Consider the following 18030-nt stretch of genomic DNA (forward strand, 5'->3'; position numbering starts at 1 on the left):
TTATTATAGTAACCTTATTTTTTAAAACTGTTCTCATAACTGCTTTTGAGAACTATTTTTTAAATGACAAACAGGACCATTACAACTGCAGTTGAATCAGACAGTCTCAGTGGGGCCATGCTGCCATTATCGACTGTATAAATATTGCCATTGGCTCACAGCCCAGTTTATTTTAATGTTTTTAGTTGAGCTCTGGAAACTTCATGGAAATGCTAGGCCTATGATTCTTGCTTGGATTGTTCTCTTGAGTGCAGCAGACTCTGCTGTAAGCTCACTAAATAATGTAGCTTCCACAACATCATAATGTTCAAACTGAGAGGAAGCTAAAGTGGAGCTGTTGTGAATTAAAACAACTGTAGTGCTTCACACATACTTGACTCATTGTTGTATTAAACACAACCATAAAAGTGGTGTTACTGTCAAAAACATAAAACGTAAAGCAAACACATCAACAAAAGCTGCAAAACATTAAGGGGAACTCAAGGATACCACTGCATCAATGGCTGCCACTGTGTCAACAAGGTAAAGATCCAGTTCATGAGTTGTGCTTGAAGGGCAGATCACATGGTGTAAATCAGGAAGGCCAAGGCACAATTGAAGTTGCAGCTAGCAAGGGATGGGAAGAGTAACAAGAACAGTTTCTATACATATGTTAGCAACAAGAAGGTCAGGGAAAGTGTGGGACCCTTACTGAATGGGGGAGGCAACATTGTGACAGAAAAAGTTGAAGTTCTCAATGCTGTTTTTGCCTCGGTCTTCACAGACAAGGTCAGCTCCCAGACTGCTGCACTGGGTAGGGTGACCAGACAGCAAGTGTGAAAAATCAGGACAAGGGATGGGGGGTAATAGGAGCCTATATAAGAAAAAGACCCAAAAATCGGGACTGTCTCTATAAAATCGGGACATCTGGTCACCCTAGCACTGGGCAACACAGAATGGGGAGGAGGTGAGCAGCCCTCGGTAGTGAAAGAACAGGTTAAGGACTATTTAGAAAAGCTGGACATGCACAAGTCCCTGGGGCCAGATGCAATGCATCAGAGGATGCTGAGGGAGTTGGCTGATGTGATTGCAGAGCCCTTGGCCATTATCTTCGAAAATTCGTGGTGATCGGAGGAGATCCCGGACGATTGGAAAAAGGCAAATATAGTGCCAATATTTAAAAAAGGGAAGAAAGAGAACCTGGGGAACTACAGAAGGGAACTACTTCAGTCCCCGGCAAAATCATGGAACAGGTCCTCAAGGAATCCATTTTGAACCACTTGGAGATGATCAGGAACAGTCAACCTGGATTCACCAAGGGCAAGTTATGCCTGACCAACCTGATTGCCTTTTATGATGAGATAACTGGCTCTGTGAATATGGGGAAAGTGGTGGATGTGATATATCTTGACTTTAGCAAAGCTTTTGATACAGTCTCCCACAGTATTCTTGCCAGCAAGTTAAAGAAGTATGGATTGGATGAATGGACTATAAGGTGGATAGAAAGCTGGCTAGATTGTCGGGCTCAACGGGTAGTGATCAACAGCTTGATGTCTAGTTGGCAGCCGGTATCAAGCGGAGTGCCCCAGGGGTCAGTTCTGGGGCTGGTTTTGTTCAACATCTTTATTAATGAATTGCACCCTCAGCAAGTTCACAGATGACACTAAGCTGCGGGGAGAGGTAGATACACTGTAGGGTAGGGATATGGTCCAGAATGACATAGAAAAATTGAAAGATTGGGCCAAAAGAAATCAGATGAGGTTCAACAAGGACAAGTGCAGAGTCCTGCACTTAGGAAGGAAGAATCCCATGCAGCACTAAGCAGCAGTTCTGTAGAAAAGGACATGGGGATTACAGTGGACGAGAAGCTGGATAAGAGTCAACAGTGTGCCCTTGTTGCCAAGAAGGCCAACAGCATATTGGGCTGCATTAGTAGGAGCATTGCCAGTAGATCGAGAGAAGTGATTATTCCCCTCTATTCGGCACTGATGAGGCCACACCTGGAGTATTGAGTCCAGTTTTGGTCCCCCCACTACAGAAGGGATGTGGACAAATTGGAGAGAGTCCAGCGGAGGGCAACACAAATGATTAGGGGGCTGGGGCACATGACTTATAAGGAGAGGCTGAAGGAACTGGAGTTATTTAGTCTGCAGAAGAGAAGAGTGAGGGGGTATTTGATAGCAGCCTTCAACTACCTGAAGGGGGGTTCCAAAGAGGATGGAGCTAGACTGTTCTCGATGGTGGCAGATGACAGAACAAGAAACAATGGTCTCAAGTTGCAGTGGAGTAGGTCTAGGTTGGATATTAGGAAACACTATTTCACTAGGAGGGTGGTGAAGCACTGGAATGGGCTACCTAGGGAGGTGGTGGAATCTCCATCCTTAGAGGTTTTTAAGGCCCGGCTTAACAAAGCCCTGGCTGGGATGATTTAGTTGGTGTTGGTCCTGCTTTGAGCAGGGGATTGGACTAGATGACCTCCTGATGTCTCTTCCAACCCTAATATTCTATGATTATATGATCAGTGTATCTGCATTGATGTCAATGGACCTATTCCAATTTATGCTAGATGAGGATCTGTCCCAAAGTGTGATTCTACTTTGTAAACTGACTCTCTAAGAATGGCAGTGTAGGTTCCATGTAGCTTGCTTCTCAGTGACTTTCAGATCAAATTGGCTCAATTTTGAAGTAAATTTTTTTTCTAACTTCCAACACTGTAAACTCAAGTTGGAATCTGAAAAGTGGACTATATTCCTTCTGGTTTTTGTTCTAACATCTAATAATAAAGATTCTGCCTTATCCTGGTGCAATCCAGCTTTGCCCATAGTTACACAGACTTGGGGCCAGATTTTCAATGAGATCAGCAGTTATTTAGGCACCAAAATAAGATTTTCTAAAGTGTTCAGCATATGGGGTGCTGACAAGTTCTAAAAATCTGGCCACAAGTGTTACAATGGGAGCAGCTGGGTGCTGCACACTTTTGCAAATCTGACCCTTAGGATGTTTGGTTTCTGGTGTGTTTGATTTTGTCTTTGGTGGTATTGAACAGGGGTAACTGAGAGCAAAATTTGACACTCCTTCCCCACAATTGGAACTTGGGTAACAATTCTGCTAGTGATGTTTGAGCCAGAATAGAATCCAGCTCATTTTCTCATATGTAGGTACATTGACTCTATACTGCTAATAGAAGTAAAATGGCAATACAAATTATTTTTGTCACTGAAGCAAGTGAATTAGATTCTGAAAATAGGGAGCTGATTTGTTGAGTGAGCAGATGCTATTTTTACAAAGTAATTTTTCTGCCCATAATCACACTTTATGACGGAAGTACAACTTCCAAATAGCATAAAAAAGCAAAGCATGAACCATGGATTTGTCTGTGATGCTTTTGTTGCAAATGTATGCCTGGGCTAAAAATATTACAAACAATGAGCACCAAGAGGAGCTTTTATTAACTATAATTTGTGTAACAGGCAAACAAATTTGACTGCATCTGCATTTCAGCAAAGCAACACCAAACTAATCCAAAGGGTCACTCCTCTTTGTATGAAGACTTCAAAGCATTTCCTGACAGGCAGAATTAATTTGAGTTTCAGCTGCCCACTGTTTAGATAATCTCTAAATCATTTTAGAATTACAGTTAATAATCTCATTCCAGCAGGTTTGTACAGGGAATGGTGGGGAATAAGGTTCTCCCATGCCTCAGCGCCACCCATTCATCTTCATTGACTTTCAGTGGAACTGAAGCTCCCAAGTAGCAAGGTGCTTTGAACATTTTACTCTGTCCCATACTGAAGGCTGTGTCTAAATGCACAGGCTATCCCTAAATTACTGCAGAAGTGCAGCTAAAAAAGGGAGAATTGCACTTACCGAAATGTCGTTTTATTGGCTTATTTGGATGTGTGTTTCAAATTCTACTGGTTATTTTTTTAGGAACGTTTAGCAAGGAAGAGATTTCTTTTTTGCATATCTGCACTGATAGAAGTGTCTTATTTTTAGATGGCAAAGAAACAAACAAGTTATTTAAATATATAGAGCCATATACTACTTTGACCTTCTTAATATGTACATGCAAATCCCTTGATACCAGTGGGAGTTCTGCCATTGATTGAGGGCAGTACATAGCCCAAATAAAATAGAATTTGTTTTTATCTAATTCTTTTCATACCCAGGACTCTCGAGGCTTTGCAATTATATTCAGTATTGGAAGAAAACTGACTGTGTACAGAAATGAAGCAACTACTAAACTCTTAGCAATACTCAAACAGTGTCATGTATATTAAACCTGTTTTACTGATAGTGGAAATATTCCTGTGATATAGTGATTCCCCTCTACTCTCTCTGAAACTAACCATGCAATAGTTATACCTGATCAGTCTTCAAAAACTGGTGAATGTATTTATTTAACAAACATAATTGAGAATTCTATGCAGAATTTCTCAAGAATTTGAAAAATTAAACGAAGAGGAGTCATTTAGTTCCTGAATGTTTTTAAATAACATCTGTATTAGATTTGTTGGATACAGTGGTACTCTGTTACACCATTCCTGGGCTTGGGGCAGGAATTGAGGGAGGATGCAAGTGGTCTTAAATCACCTTTGTTCTCCCTGTATTTTGGAGAAGCCAATGCACCCTGGCCATAACTACATATACCAGGAGTGGAGACCAGGGCCAGCATCAAGTCATTATGCATCTCTATGCCAGTTGGGGAAGTTCCCAGTGCAGGGGATATTCCCTATTTCTACCCCTTTTAAGGCTTCTTAATGCTCCATGGAATATAGGGGCCTTAGTGTAAAAGGCTATCAAGCCCTGAGTATTTTCAAGCAACATCAGACTATAAGAAAGCATGCTCTTTTAGTATGAAGATTTCTAGATGTTATTCTCAGAAGAACTGTTTATTATAATAAATTTCTAAGAGAACTTCACCATCAAAAACAACAGTGGCTGAAATCTTCACTGCAGAATTTCACTCTGCCGTAAGAACTTCACCTTGCTTATATGCAGTCTTTTATGGACACCGCACAATAAAGAGAGATTCAAGAACTGTAAATCTTCTCTACCTTCCCCCACTTTCCTCCAAAGTGCATAATCAGTGATGTGTTGGCCCAGTTTCCAGAATCATGTCAGGATTCATTCTTACTAAAACAGACTGGTGTTTCCTTAAGAGTTGAATCACGAAAAGAAGATAACTGCTATTACTGCATAGTATGTATACATTATTTATTTTGAAACATTTAAATTATTAATTAGAATAGTGTCATTTTTACAAAAGATAGTCACTGCCCTTTAGTGGAAATGGGCCACATTTGATAGGATTTCAATGGAATATTTCACACACAGAAATGAGGGTAGAATTTTCCCCATAGTCTCTCTCCTTGGGGCATGTGAACATTACACGCTTATCTTTTCAGAATTACATTATACAATGAGTGACATAGCAACCAGATCTGTAGGAGAAAATCCATTCCATGTTTTTTAAAAATGAAATTCATAAGCTAGGAGAGGGAGGGAAGTCCATTAGAGTTCCTACTAAGGTTGGATGCTATTCCTGGCACATACTGTAGCATTCAACTGTAATTTATGATCATGTATCTTTAAATAAAGCTGAGTGAACTATTTTTCTTGATAATGAAACTAATTTGTGGTAAAATATTTGCTTGGAAACTCCAGGAATCAGAATCTTGGTTAGAAATGCAGACCTATTTCAGCAGAAAGCTTCTGTGAGGCAAAACTCCCAAAAGATCTGTGGAGCTGCCTGAGTGCACAACAACAGAGGTTGATCCTGATTCTAGGAAGGATAGGGTGTGCTTTAACTTCAGCAGTAGTCACATAATGCTGGTTGAGGGGAGGGATAGCTCAGTGGTTTGAGCATTAGCCTGTTAAACCCAGGTTTATGAATTCAATCCATGAGGGGGCCATTTGGGGATTTAGTTAGGGATTGGTCTTACTTTGAGCAGGGGGTTGGACTAGATGACCTACTGAGGTCCCTTCCAACCCTGATATTCTATGATTATATGGCCCCCTTTCCAGGGGATAGAGTCACAGCCTCCATGCCACCTAATTGTTGTATATGATGTTCTAATGCTGGCCTTTCCTCCTTATTTCAACTGCAAAATTTCATTAAAAAAGAGAAACAGCTAAAATACTTTATATATACATATCTTATATTACTTTTTCATGTAAGCAATTACTGTAGTTCGCTCATGGCTGTTATGTGATTGTGAATCAGGCCTTGTCTACACTGGCAAGTTTCTGCGCAGTAAAGCAGCTTTCTGTGGTGTAACTCCCGAGGTGTACATACTGCCAAGCCATTCAGTGCTGTAAAAAAACCACCCCGATGAGAGGCGTACAGCTTTCTGCGCCGGGGCTACAGTGCTGTGTACAGCACAGTCCTGGAACACTGCTTTCCCCTGCCCCTGTGGTTACTCACCATTTTGGGGGTCTTGTGGCTCATGTGTGCTTGCCTGGGGTCAGCCAGTTAGTAACAGGTATGTGAATAGTAGCTGTGTTTTAAATCACTGAATCAGTGGTCTGTGTGTTGCAAACAATACTGTTTCGGGAAAATGTTGCATTTTGATTTCACATATATGACCTTGGAAGCCCATCCTCTCTCTTTGTTATCACCAGCTGAATGGCTGCGCAGAATTAGAAAGCGGCCACAAAGAACTAAAGAGGACTTTCTGTGTGATGTCATGATGCACTCCGTGGCCAAAAAAAAAGAATTGAAGGAGTGGTGGGACAGCAAGAAGAGGGACTGAAAGGAGAACGCGGCACACCAGAACAAAGCCACAGAGTGGCTCTTAAAGATTATGGAGCACCAAGCGGATATGCTCCAGGCGATACTAGCACTGCAAACTGAGCAGCTCCGTGCCCGCCCTCCCCTGCAGCCGCTGTCACAAAACTCTTTCCCATGCGCCCCCCAGACACTGCCAGCACACTCTTATCAACCTCCTGGCTCCAGTCTGTACCCACAGCATTCTACTCCTCCCCCATCACAGTCCAGCCCTGCAGACTCCCAGTACCCACTGCACTCAACACCTGTCCCTCTGCAGGCTAGCCCTGCTGAAGTACAGTACCTGCTGCACTGTACTCCAAAGGACAAGGTTGCATATGCTATCCGGACATACACAAATCTTTAACCGTCCCAGGACCCCACCTCCTCCTGGGACCCTCCCTTCCCCTATCCCCCATGGTGCTGATGTGGTTTTTTGTTCGTCTCTCTCCTCCGGTTGGTGTTTTTTAATAAAAGAATTGTGTTGGTTTGAAAGCAATCTTTATTCCATTAATTGAAAGCAAACAGAGCCCTGCAAAGCAACAGGCAATTTTCTTAAACCTTCACAGTGCATCGTCTGCACCAATCACAATCGTCTCCTAACATTACAAGCACTGCACTCCCGAGCATAGCACCAAATATTAGTGGCTTTCAGCTTCAAATTGCTGCCTCAAGGCATCCCTGATCCTTATGGCCCCGCACTGCACCCCTCTAATAGCCCGGGTCTCTGGCTGTTCAAATTCAACCTCCAGGTGCTGAGCCTCAGTGGTCCAGCCCTGAGTGAAGCTTTCACCCTTCCCTTCACAGATATTATGGAGTGTACAGCACGCGGCTATAAGCATAGGAATATTGTCATCGGCCAGGTCCAGCCTCCCATATAGGCAGTGCCAGTGGGCCTTTAAATGACCAAAAGCACACTCAACAGTCATTCTGCACTTGCTTAGCCTGTTGTTAAACCACTCCTTGCTGCTGTCAAGGTTCCATGTGTATGGCTTCATAAGCCACGGCAGTAAGGGATAGCCAGGGTCTCCCAGGATCACAATGGGCATTTCAACTTCCCCTACAGTGATCTTCTGGTCCGAGAAGAAAGTCCCTGCTTGCAGCTTCCTGAACAGGCCAGTGTTCTGAAAGATGTGTGCGTCATGCACCTTTCCGGACCAGCCTGCGTTAAGGTCTGTGAAATGCCCGCGGTGATCCACAAGCACCTGGAGAACCATAGAGAAATACCCCTTCCGATTAATGTACTCAGTGGCTAGGTGGTCCGGTGCCAGAATTGGAATATGTGTGCCATCTATCGCCCCCTTGCAGTTAAGGAAGCCCATTTGTGCAAAGCCATCCACAATGTCATGCACGTTGCCCAGAGTCACAGTCTTTTGGAGAAGGATGTGATTAATGGCCCTGCACACTTCTATCAACACAAGTCCAACGGTCAACTTTCCCACTTGAAGTGATTAGTGACTGATTGGTAGCAGTCTGGAGTAGCCAGCTTCCACAGTGCAATCGCCACGTGCTTCTCCAATGACAGAGCAACTCTCATTCTTGTGTCCTTGTGCTGCAGGGCTGGGGCAAGCTCATCACACAGTCCCATGAATGTGGCTTTCCTCATCCAAAAGTTCTGCAGCCACTACTTGTCATCCCAGACGTGCATGACGATGTGATCCCACCACTCAGTGCTTATTTGCCAAGCCCCAAAATGGCATTCCACTGTGGTCAGCAACTCCATGAATGCCACAACCAATCTCATGTCGTAGCTACTATGCATGGTGAGATCAATGTTGAACTCCTCTTGCCTTTGTAGTTTAAGGAATAACTCCACTGCCACTTGTGACATGTTAGTGAGAGTGAGCAGCATATTGGTCAACAGTGCGGGATCCATTCCTACAGACCAAAGAGGCAGAGCTCGCAGTACACAAACTGTTGAAAGATGGTGCCAAATGCAGACAGAAGCACAGGGGTTGCTGGGATGTGAAGCAGTGCATCACGGGGCATTGGGACAGGACCCTGGTTGCCCCGCCATCCCTTCTGCCTTCCCACAACTCTTAGCGGCAGAAGAGGAAGAGATGCTCTGTGGGATAGCTGCCCAGAGTGCACCGCTCTGAATGCTGATGCAAGTGCTGCAAGTGTGAACACGCTATTGCACAGGCAGCTGACAGTGTGAACACACAACAGCGGTTTCCCTTCAGTGCTGAGGCCTTGGCTACACTTGCGAGTTACAGTGCTGTAAAGGCTCCCCCAGCACTGTAACTCACTCCCCGTCCACACTGGCAAGGCATTTGCAGCCCTGTATCTCCGTGGTTGCAGCGCTGCATGTACTCCACCTCTCCGAGAGGAATAGCGAGTATTGCGCTGCCGCTGCAGTGCTGCGACGCCAGTGTGGCCGCCCAATGCGCTGTGAATGGCCTCCAGAATTATTCGGCAGTATCCCACAATGCCTGTTCTAGCCACTCTGGTCATCAGTTCAAACTCTACTGCCCTGGCCTCAGGCAACCAACCATGTGACCCACCCTTTACATTCCCTGGGAATTTTAAAAATCCCCTTCCTGTTTGCTCAGCCCGGCATGGTGTGGAGTGCTATCAGCGAATCTTTCCAGGTGACCATGCCTCCATGCGCCAAGCAAGCCCCAGCATGGAGCAATGGCGAGTTGCTGGACCTCATCAGTGTTTGGGGGGAGGAAGCTGTACAGTCCCAGCTGCGCTCCAGCAGTAGGAATTAGGATACCTTCGGGAAGGTATCAAAGGACATGATAGAAAGGGGCCATGACCAGGACGCCCTGCAGTGCAGGATTAAAGTGAAGGAGCTGCGGAGTGCCTACCGCAAAGCCTGTGATGCAAACGGCCGCTCGGGTGCTCTTCCCGTGACCTGCCGATTCGACAAAGAGCTGGATGCGATACTTGGGGTTAACCCCACCTCCACTCCAAGCACCACCATGGACACTTCAGAGCCGGTGTGGGGGGGGGGGAGGAGGAGGAGGAGGAAAACGGGAGTGATGGTTGTGGGCCGGATGGAGACACCCCAGAATCCCTGGAGCCATGCAGCCAGGAGCTCTTCTCGAGCCAGTCGCAGCGGCCGGTACTTGGTGGAGGACAAACAGAAGAGCAGGTTCCCGGTAAGCGGGTTTTTTTTTCGGGAAGGAATTTTTTCGGGCTCTTTGGGAGAGGAAGGTTAGGCATGCATGCCTAGATGCGGAATAGTGCATTGATGTGGTTTATCACATCGCGGTAATCTCCTCGAATGTCTCATCCAGAACGTGTGCAATGCACTTGCGCAGGTTTATCGGGAGAGCCACTGTGGTCCTTATCCCAGCCAGGCTAACATGTCTGCGCCACTGTGCTGCGAGGGGCAGGGGGACCATTGCTGCACACAGGCAAGCTGCATATGGGCCAGGGCGGAAGCCGCATTGCTGTAGAAGACCCTCCCTTGCTTCCCAGGTCACCCTCAGCAGCGAGATATCGTCCAGGACGAACTCCTGTGGAAAATGTTGGGACAGTGTTCAGTGTAGGTGCCCCCTGAAGCTGTTGGCTCTCCCCAAGGCACAGAAACCCAGAGGACAGTGCAGCCCTGAAACAATCAGTCCCCCTTACTCACCATTTTGAGGCTCCCGTGGGATATGTGTGCTCTGTTTCGGACGGGAAAATTATGCTATTATGTAGACCCTGTGTGTTTTATACTCCTTAAGTGCGGGAGGAATCATTAGTCTGTCTGGTGTAAACAATGCTGCCTCTGTTAAATGTTGCATTTTGCCTATACAGCTGCATCAACCTTGAGACCTCAGTCATCCCTCTTATCGCCTGCTCAGAGACTGCAAAGACTCAGGAAGAGACTGCGAAAAAGCAAAGAAGACATGCTGCAAGAAGTGATGCGGCAATCTGTTAAAGAGAATGAGAAAGCACAGAACTGGAGGGAGAGAGAAAGCAGGATCCGCCAGGAAAATGCAGCGCAGCGGCGGCAAAGCACCGCGCACTGGCAGCAAAGCACTGATTGGCTCATAAGCATCCTGGAGCGCCAAGCAGCCGTTATCCAGGAGCTGGTAGCCATGCAGAAAGAGGAGCAGTACCACAAACGCCAGCCCCCCCTACAGCCCTTGTCCCAAAACTCTTTCCGTTGTGCCCTACTGTCACCTCCAACCCACTTTCCCCAACTCCCGAGTTCTTCACGTCACCCGCTGCCTCCAACACCAGTATCTTCACCACCCAGCCCTGAAAACCATGACCCTTACTCTCTGCACTCAACCCCCATCACCATGCAGTATAGCTGTCCTGAAGTGCAGCACTCACTGCACAGCACACCAGACAGGACATACGCGAATCTGCAATTGTACTGTTCCCCACTCCACCCCCTTGTTTCTTTTCAATAAATACATTTTTTTTCTTTTCAATAAATGGATTTTTTGGCTTTGAAAACATTCTTTATTACTGCATAAAGTAAAAGACTCCTTAGCCCAGGAAATAAACAGGCACTGCAAGTCTGCTTGTCTGCTTAGCAAACACTGATTCCTAAAGATTGGAACTACTGCACTTCACTCCCGTGCAGGGCACCAGATATCACTGCTGGTTTTCAGCCTCAAATTGCTCCCTCAAGGCATCCCTAATCCTTGCAGCCCCGCGTTGGGCCCCTGTAATAGCCCTGCTCTCTGGCTGTGCAAATTCAGCCTCCAGGTGTTGAACCTCAGAGGTCCATGCCCGAGTGAAGCTTTCACTCTTCCCTTCACAAATATTATGGAGGGCACAGCACGCGGATATAACCGCGGGGATGCTGTTTTCAGTCAAGTCCAGCTGCCCATACAGAGATCGCCAGCGGGCCTTTAAACGGCCAAAGGCACACTCCACAGTCATTCGGCACCAGCTCAGCCTGTAGCTGAACCATTCCTTGCTGCTGTCAAGGCTCCCTGTGTAGGGTTTCATGAGCCACGGCATTAATCGGTAAGCGGGATCTCCAAGGATCACAATGGGCATTTCAACTTCCCCTCCCGTAATCTTCCGCTCTGGGAAAAAAGTCCCGGCCTGCATCTTCCTGAACAGCCAAATGTTCTGAAAGATGCGTGCGTCATGCACCTTTCCGGGCCAGCCTGTGTTAATGTCAATGAAACACCCACAGTGATCCACAAGTGCCTGAAGCACCATAGAGAAATACCCCTTCCGATTAACGTACTTGGCTCTTAGGTGGGGTGGTGCCAGAATCTATCACCCCTCCACAGTTAGGGAACCCCATTTGTGCAAAGCCATCCACTATTTCCTGCACGTTACCCAGAGTCACGGTTCTTCTGCGTTGGATGCGATTAATGGCCTTGCAAACTTGCATCAACATGATTCCAACGGTCGACTTTCCCACTCCAAACTGGTTTGCGACTGACCGGTAGCTGTCTGGAGTTGCCAGCTTCCAGATTGCAATAGCCACCCACTTCTCCACTGGCAGGGCACCTCTCAATCTCGTCTCCTTGCGCCGCAGGGTGGGGGCAAGCTCCTCACACAGTCCCACGAAAGTGGCTTTTCTCATCCGAAAGTTCTGCAGCCACTGCTCGTCATCCCAGATTTCCACGATGATGTGATCCCACCACTCGGTGCTTGTTTCCCGAGCCCAAAAGCGGCGTTCCACGGTGCTGGGCATGTCCGTGAATGCCACAAGCAATTTCGTGTCATACGCATTACGCAGCTCGATAGCATCGTCGGATTCCTCACTGTCACTGTCACTTTGGATCTTAAGGAATAATTCGACAGCCAAACTTGACGTGCTGGCGAGACTCGTCAGCATACGCCTCAGCAGTTCGGGCTCCATTTCCCGCAGACAGATCGCGCTGCACAGAAACCGTTGAAAGATGGCGCCAAAGGTGGACGGAAACAAAGGGATTTCTGGGATGCAAAGCGATGCATCACGGGGCATTGGGACAGGACCCAGAATCCCCGGCACCCACGCCCCCTTCCCATAACCCACGGCACCAGAATGGGAAAAGGTGCTCTGTGGGATAGCTGCCCATAATGCACCACTCCCAATAGCGCTGCAATTGCCGCAAATCTGGCTACGACAGTGCACTGGGCAGCTGTCAGTGTGGACAGACTGCAGCGCTTTCCCTACTCAGGTGCACGAAGTCAGGTTTAACTCACAGCGCTGTACATCTGCAAGTGTAGCCAAGGCCTGAGCGGTGATGGAACTGCCAGCAATGTAACTCTGCCAGTGTAGACATACCCTTAGATTAGGAGATCTATGCAAATGTGATTGGGGAGAGAAATTGAGCTATTGTCTCAAAATGTGGTCACACCAACTAAAAGTTTGCCAGCCTCTGTCCTAGTCTGATAGCTCTCTGACATGAATGAAGCAAGGTGCCCAAACCTCTCCCCTCTCCCCAGGGAGTTGGAATTTTGTTTATAAATAGAGTGATTAACAGGTGATTAAGATATGAAAGGGCTGTTAGGATGTCCCCTTAGTTAAATGATCTGTTCCAAGTTGGTGAACTGCAAAAAGTAAGTAGCCTAAATGATAGAAAGTAAGTGTAGATTTTTCTACAATTGTTTCAATTGTTGGATTCAAGAGACAATAACAAAGTTACTAATATCTTTTTTTGAGACGATAACTGATTTTTAGAGAAAGGAAATGCAGTAAATCTAATCTACCAAGATGTCAGTAAGGCATTCGATATAGTTCCCCAGGAGAAATTATTAAATTGGAGAAGATGCAGATTAATATGAGAACTGAACGGTGGATAAGGAACTGGTTGAAGGGGAGACTACAATGGGTCATACTGAAAGGTGAACTGTCAGGCTAGACCCAACTTTAACAACCTGTGAACCCCTTTCACTAAAATGTCAAGTCTCATGAACCCCCTCCTAAAAATGAATATTTCCAGGGATTTTCTCCTTTACCTGAGTATAAATTATAAAAGTATAACATTTGTTTTTATGATATGTTTATTACACACTATTTATGATTAATTATTATTTATAATTACACTATTTTTATTACATTATGAAAACGGCAACACTCTTCCAAGATCTCACTTTCATAGTTTGCATCACTTTGAATTAAGCCTGTTATAAGACAAGGCTCCTATGTTTCATCAAGGAGTATCAGATGTGAAACAGCATGAAGGCATTTAGGAAGCCAACTCAAAGAGTTCCTTCTACACAAGCATTCAGGTCTTGAGCAGTCCAGGCAAACAACGCACGTTACAACAAAGCTTAAACTTGTTCTTCATAATTTTAAAAACAATACTAGCTGCCTATTTAATTTTAAAAACAGCAAAAAATATCCACCTCCCTTTCCATTTCTTATAAGAAGTCTTGAAGTTTAAATCTCCCCAGTGTCATAGATAAACTTGCTTTGATCTGCTTAGCTCTTGGAAGTCCAGGGGCTCTGGGCTGCTGGCCTCCTGCTGTCTGGGGTCCCTGGGGACAGCTCTGTCCACCATTAAGGAATTTCCCCCCCCGAGAACCTCCTGTAACATTTCACAACCCCCCAGGGGTTCATGAACCCCAGTTTGGGAACCACTGGGCTAGACGGAGATTACTAGTGGAGTTCCTCAGGGATCAGTCTTAGGACCAATATTATTTAACATTTTTATTACTGACCTTGGCACAAAAATTGGGAATTGCTAATAACATTTGCAGATGACACAAAGTTCGGAGGTATTGCCAATATACGGGAGGACCAGAATATGATACAATATCATACGAAAACATCTGGATGACCTCGTTTATAAACAGTTTGATAAGTTTATGGAGGAGATGATATGACAGGACTGGCATGGTGTGTGGCCCATTGGTAACTGCCTGTATCAAAAATCCCCAACTGCTGGAGATGGGACACTAGATGAGGAGGGCTCTGAGTTATCATAGAGAATTCTTTCCCAGGTATCTTCCTGGTGGATTTTGCCCACATGCTTAGGGTCTAACTGATCACCATATTAGTGGTGGGGAAGGAATTTTCCTCCAGTCAGATTGGCAGAGACCCTGGTGGTTTTTTGCTTCATCTGCAACATGGGGAATGGGTCACTTGCAGGTTTAAACTAGTGTAAATGGTGGAGTCTCGGTAACTTGAAGTCTTTAACCCATGATTGGAGGATTTTGGTAACTCAGCTGGAGGTTAGGGGGTCTATTACAGGAGTGAGTAGGTGAGGTTCTGTGGCCTTCAAAGTGCAGAAAGTCAGACTAGATAATCACGATGGTCCCTTCTGATTTTAGTAAGAGTATCTCTAAGAAAGAATATACATTACAATTTTAAACCTAACCAGTGTCCCTTAAGTGACTTGCCACAACTTGATGTCAGAACATGTTAGTATTAGAGCTGAGTGGGCCTAATATTTATTTAATTTTCTTTCTTGATATAGGAATTAGATACAGTGCTCCTGTCAGATAATTTCTAAGTTACTATCTGAAAAAAAAAAAATTGAGTTTTCAGTTGCTTAAATAGCCCCTGGAATCACAGTTAAAGTTGCCCCCCCACCCAATGAAATGGTGTCCCTATGGGCTGGCACAGAATTTGCCCCTCCCCCCATGTGCAGCCATGTTGGCTTGACTGTAGCTGCCCCCCAATATAGAAGTCAAACTACGCCTATGGTTATTTCACCCCCTCCCTTTTCTCTAGGAATTCCCCCAGGGCTTTATCATCTCAGCAGGGGAGAGATGGCCAAGTCCCTGATATGGTGCTATAGTGAGAAGGAAGGGAACCCTATTTACTTTGCACTTTTCTTTTAACTCAATACCTTGGCATATTTCTGGCACTCAGTTTTCTTTTTTACTATCTTCAGTAGGGTAAACTTTCTCCAGACTAGGCTGGCAGGATAGTGTTGCAGAGCAAGTGTCTACCAAAGCCTTCTGCAACCTCTGTGGCCAGGAAGGCTGCAGCTGTGTTAGGAACCAAGGCCAAAGAGCTGCAGCTGCAGGAGTCACTTCACACAAGTCACACAGTACTAGAACACTAGCAAAGCCCTATCGTAGCTGTGTATTTAGGGGGAGCATGGAGGTGGATACAGCTCTGCTGATTGCAGGCTGAGTGGCAGGAGGCAGCATAGGGAGGGACAAGGGATTCCGGAGCAGGGCCGGCTCCAGGCACCAGCCCACCAAGCATGTGCTTGGGGCGGGACAGCGGGGCGCTCCGGCCCGAGAGCAGGGCCGCGACTGGGCTCGCCGCCCTTCCTGCGGAGCTCCTGCTGCGGGGGGCTCTCCGCCCTCCCCTCGGCACTCTGGCCGCTGGGGAGAGTGGAGAGCCCCGGCTGGGCTCGCCGCCAGGGAGAGCAGAGCCGTGGCGGGCTCGCCGCCCTCCCCCAGGCGCTCTGGCCGGTGGGGGATTGCTCGGCGCCCTCCCCTGCTGCGCTGGGGGGGGGGCGGGGGCGGCGGCGGGTGGCTTTTTTGCCTAGGGTGGCAAAAAAGCCAGAGCCGACCCTGTTCCAGAGCACGCTCAGTACAGCTCCCAGGTGCAGAGGAGGTTTTATTTAACCGTCACCCCCCCAATTCCTTGGCTCGCTCTGCTCCCAGCCCTGGTCGGTTTCATGTCTCCGACCAGCTTTGTGTTCGAATCACGCCCATTCCCCTGCGCCAAGCCCCGCGTTCCCGTCTCCGAGCAGGGCCCGCCCGGCCGCCCGCGCAGGGGTCTTCACCGGTGTCTCTCCCCCTCCAGGCAGCCCCGCTCCAGAGCTGGAGCCTCGCCAGCCCGGCCGCGGCGCTCATTGCGTAAGGCCGCGTTGCGCGAGCCCTGCCCCAGCCCCGGTTTCCGGCCGGGCCTTTCACGCGGAGGGACGCCGCTGGGAGCCGGCCCGGCCTGCGCCTCTCGCTCGGCCGGGGCTGGAAGCGCCCAACCACGGGCCGGTTCACGTGCGGGAAGCGCTCCCCTGCCCTCGTCCCTGGGCGCTGACCGAGCCGGCAACCATGGTGCCGGCCCAGCTGCTGCTCTCTCAGGCCGTGAGTAACAGCCGTGGCGCTCCCTGCGGAGGGGAGAGCGGAGCTCGGGGCAGCCACTGACCCGCCCACGGGGGGAGGCTGGGCAGCCAGGAGACCCCTCATCGAGGGGAAGGGGCGTTCGGGGGGGGGGAGAGGGAGAGGCCCTTCACTAGACGGGGGTCGCTTTTCTCCTGGACTGATGTGGTCCTCCTCGGTACTCCTGTTCCTCTCAGTCCGCTTCTGACAAGGCCTGTGAAATGCAGCGGCGACTCCGTATGTTTTGAAGCATGAGCATTTGTTTTGTCAGTGATTCCTGACCAATATCTTTGGCAAATTTTCAATGTGATTCTTCTCTCTGGTGCCCTACAAACTTCTGGTCCTTTGATCTTCTTATTTACCTTTATATTCTTGCTTTTGCCTTTATCATTTGAGAACTGTACTTATTAAAACTTTTTTGACTCTTTATTTTGCTAACATCTTTACTCCTTGCCCATGCCACCAATGTGCCTTCACCCCAGTGTAGCTGAGTTCCTTCTCTTCTCCTGTGACGGCTCTGTTCTGTTGAGGTTGCTGGTGTGGGTGCTATTTGCAAGTAGTGATTTGCATCTGAGATGTATACACCAGCCTGTTAACTGAGCCAAAAAGTTGGGCTGATTTAAATTGGTAACAAAACATAATTGGAGTCACTTGTTTTAATTTTGCTGTTTCAGTGTTTTATTTCTTTCCTAAGGAAAAGTTAATTCTCTTTGGTATGAAAAGCTGCATGTTGGTCAATAAATTAGATAATTTTCAGGTTCTTCATTTTCCCATTTTGGGGGAAAAAATGTATTTACTAAACCTTAATTATTCATTGAGACATACTGCACTATGTTTCTGAGCGAATTAAACTCAGGGCCTGTCTGGCAATTTACAGCGCTGCAACTTTCTTGCTCAGGGGTGTAAAAAAACACCCCCCTGAGCGCAGCAAGTTTCAGCGCTCTAAAGCGCCAATGTAGACAGTGCACCTCTCCCAGCGCATTGCCGCGACTACACAAGCCACGTTAAACTTTAGCATTGCCAGTGTAGACTAGCCCTCAGCATAGCAGATAAAGGGAGCATGATAAAATGTTTTCTTTAGTTGAAAATAAAACTACCTTTAATTTATTGGTACATAATAAATAGGGCTGTCAAAAGATTAAAAACACAATCGCAGTTTTAATCGCACTATTAAACAATAATAGAATACCATTTCTTTAAATATTTTTGATGTTTTCTACATTTTCAAATATATTGATTTATAAAACAGAATACAAAGTGTACAGTGCTCACTTTATATTATTTTAGTTTACAAATATTTTCACTGTAAATGGTACGGTATTGAAAATAGTATTTTTCAATTCACCTTATACAAGCACTGTAGTGCAATCTCTTTATCG

At 46.7% G+C, this 18030-nt stretch overlaps 1 protein-coding gene across 1 annotated transcript in view; it reads left to right on the forward strand.

The window, feature by feature from the left end:
- Nucleotides 1-16431: 16431 nt before the first annotated feature.
- Nucleotides 16432-18030, forward strand: part of LOC117879953 (protein FRA10AC1) — a 55120-nt gene continuing 53521 nt past the window's right edge. The window contains exon 1 of the mRNA XM_034775543.1: nt 16432-16636. Within this exon, the coding sequence (XP_034631434.1) occupies nt 16604-16636 (33 nt within the window). The 5' untranslated portion in view covers nt 16432-16603. The remainder of the gene's footprint in view (nt 16637-18030) is intronic.

The sequence above is a fragment of the Trachemys scripta genome, chromosome 7 (assembly GCF_013100865.1).
Source record: "Trachemys scripta elegans isolate TJP31775 chromosome 7, CAS_Tse_1.0, whole genome shotgun sequence".
In the NCBI taxonomy this organism is placed as follows: Eukaryota; Metazoa; Chordata; order Testudines; family Emydidae; genus Trachemys; species Trachemys scripta.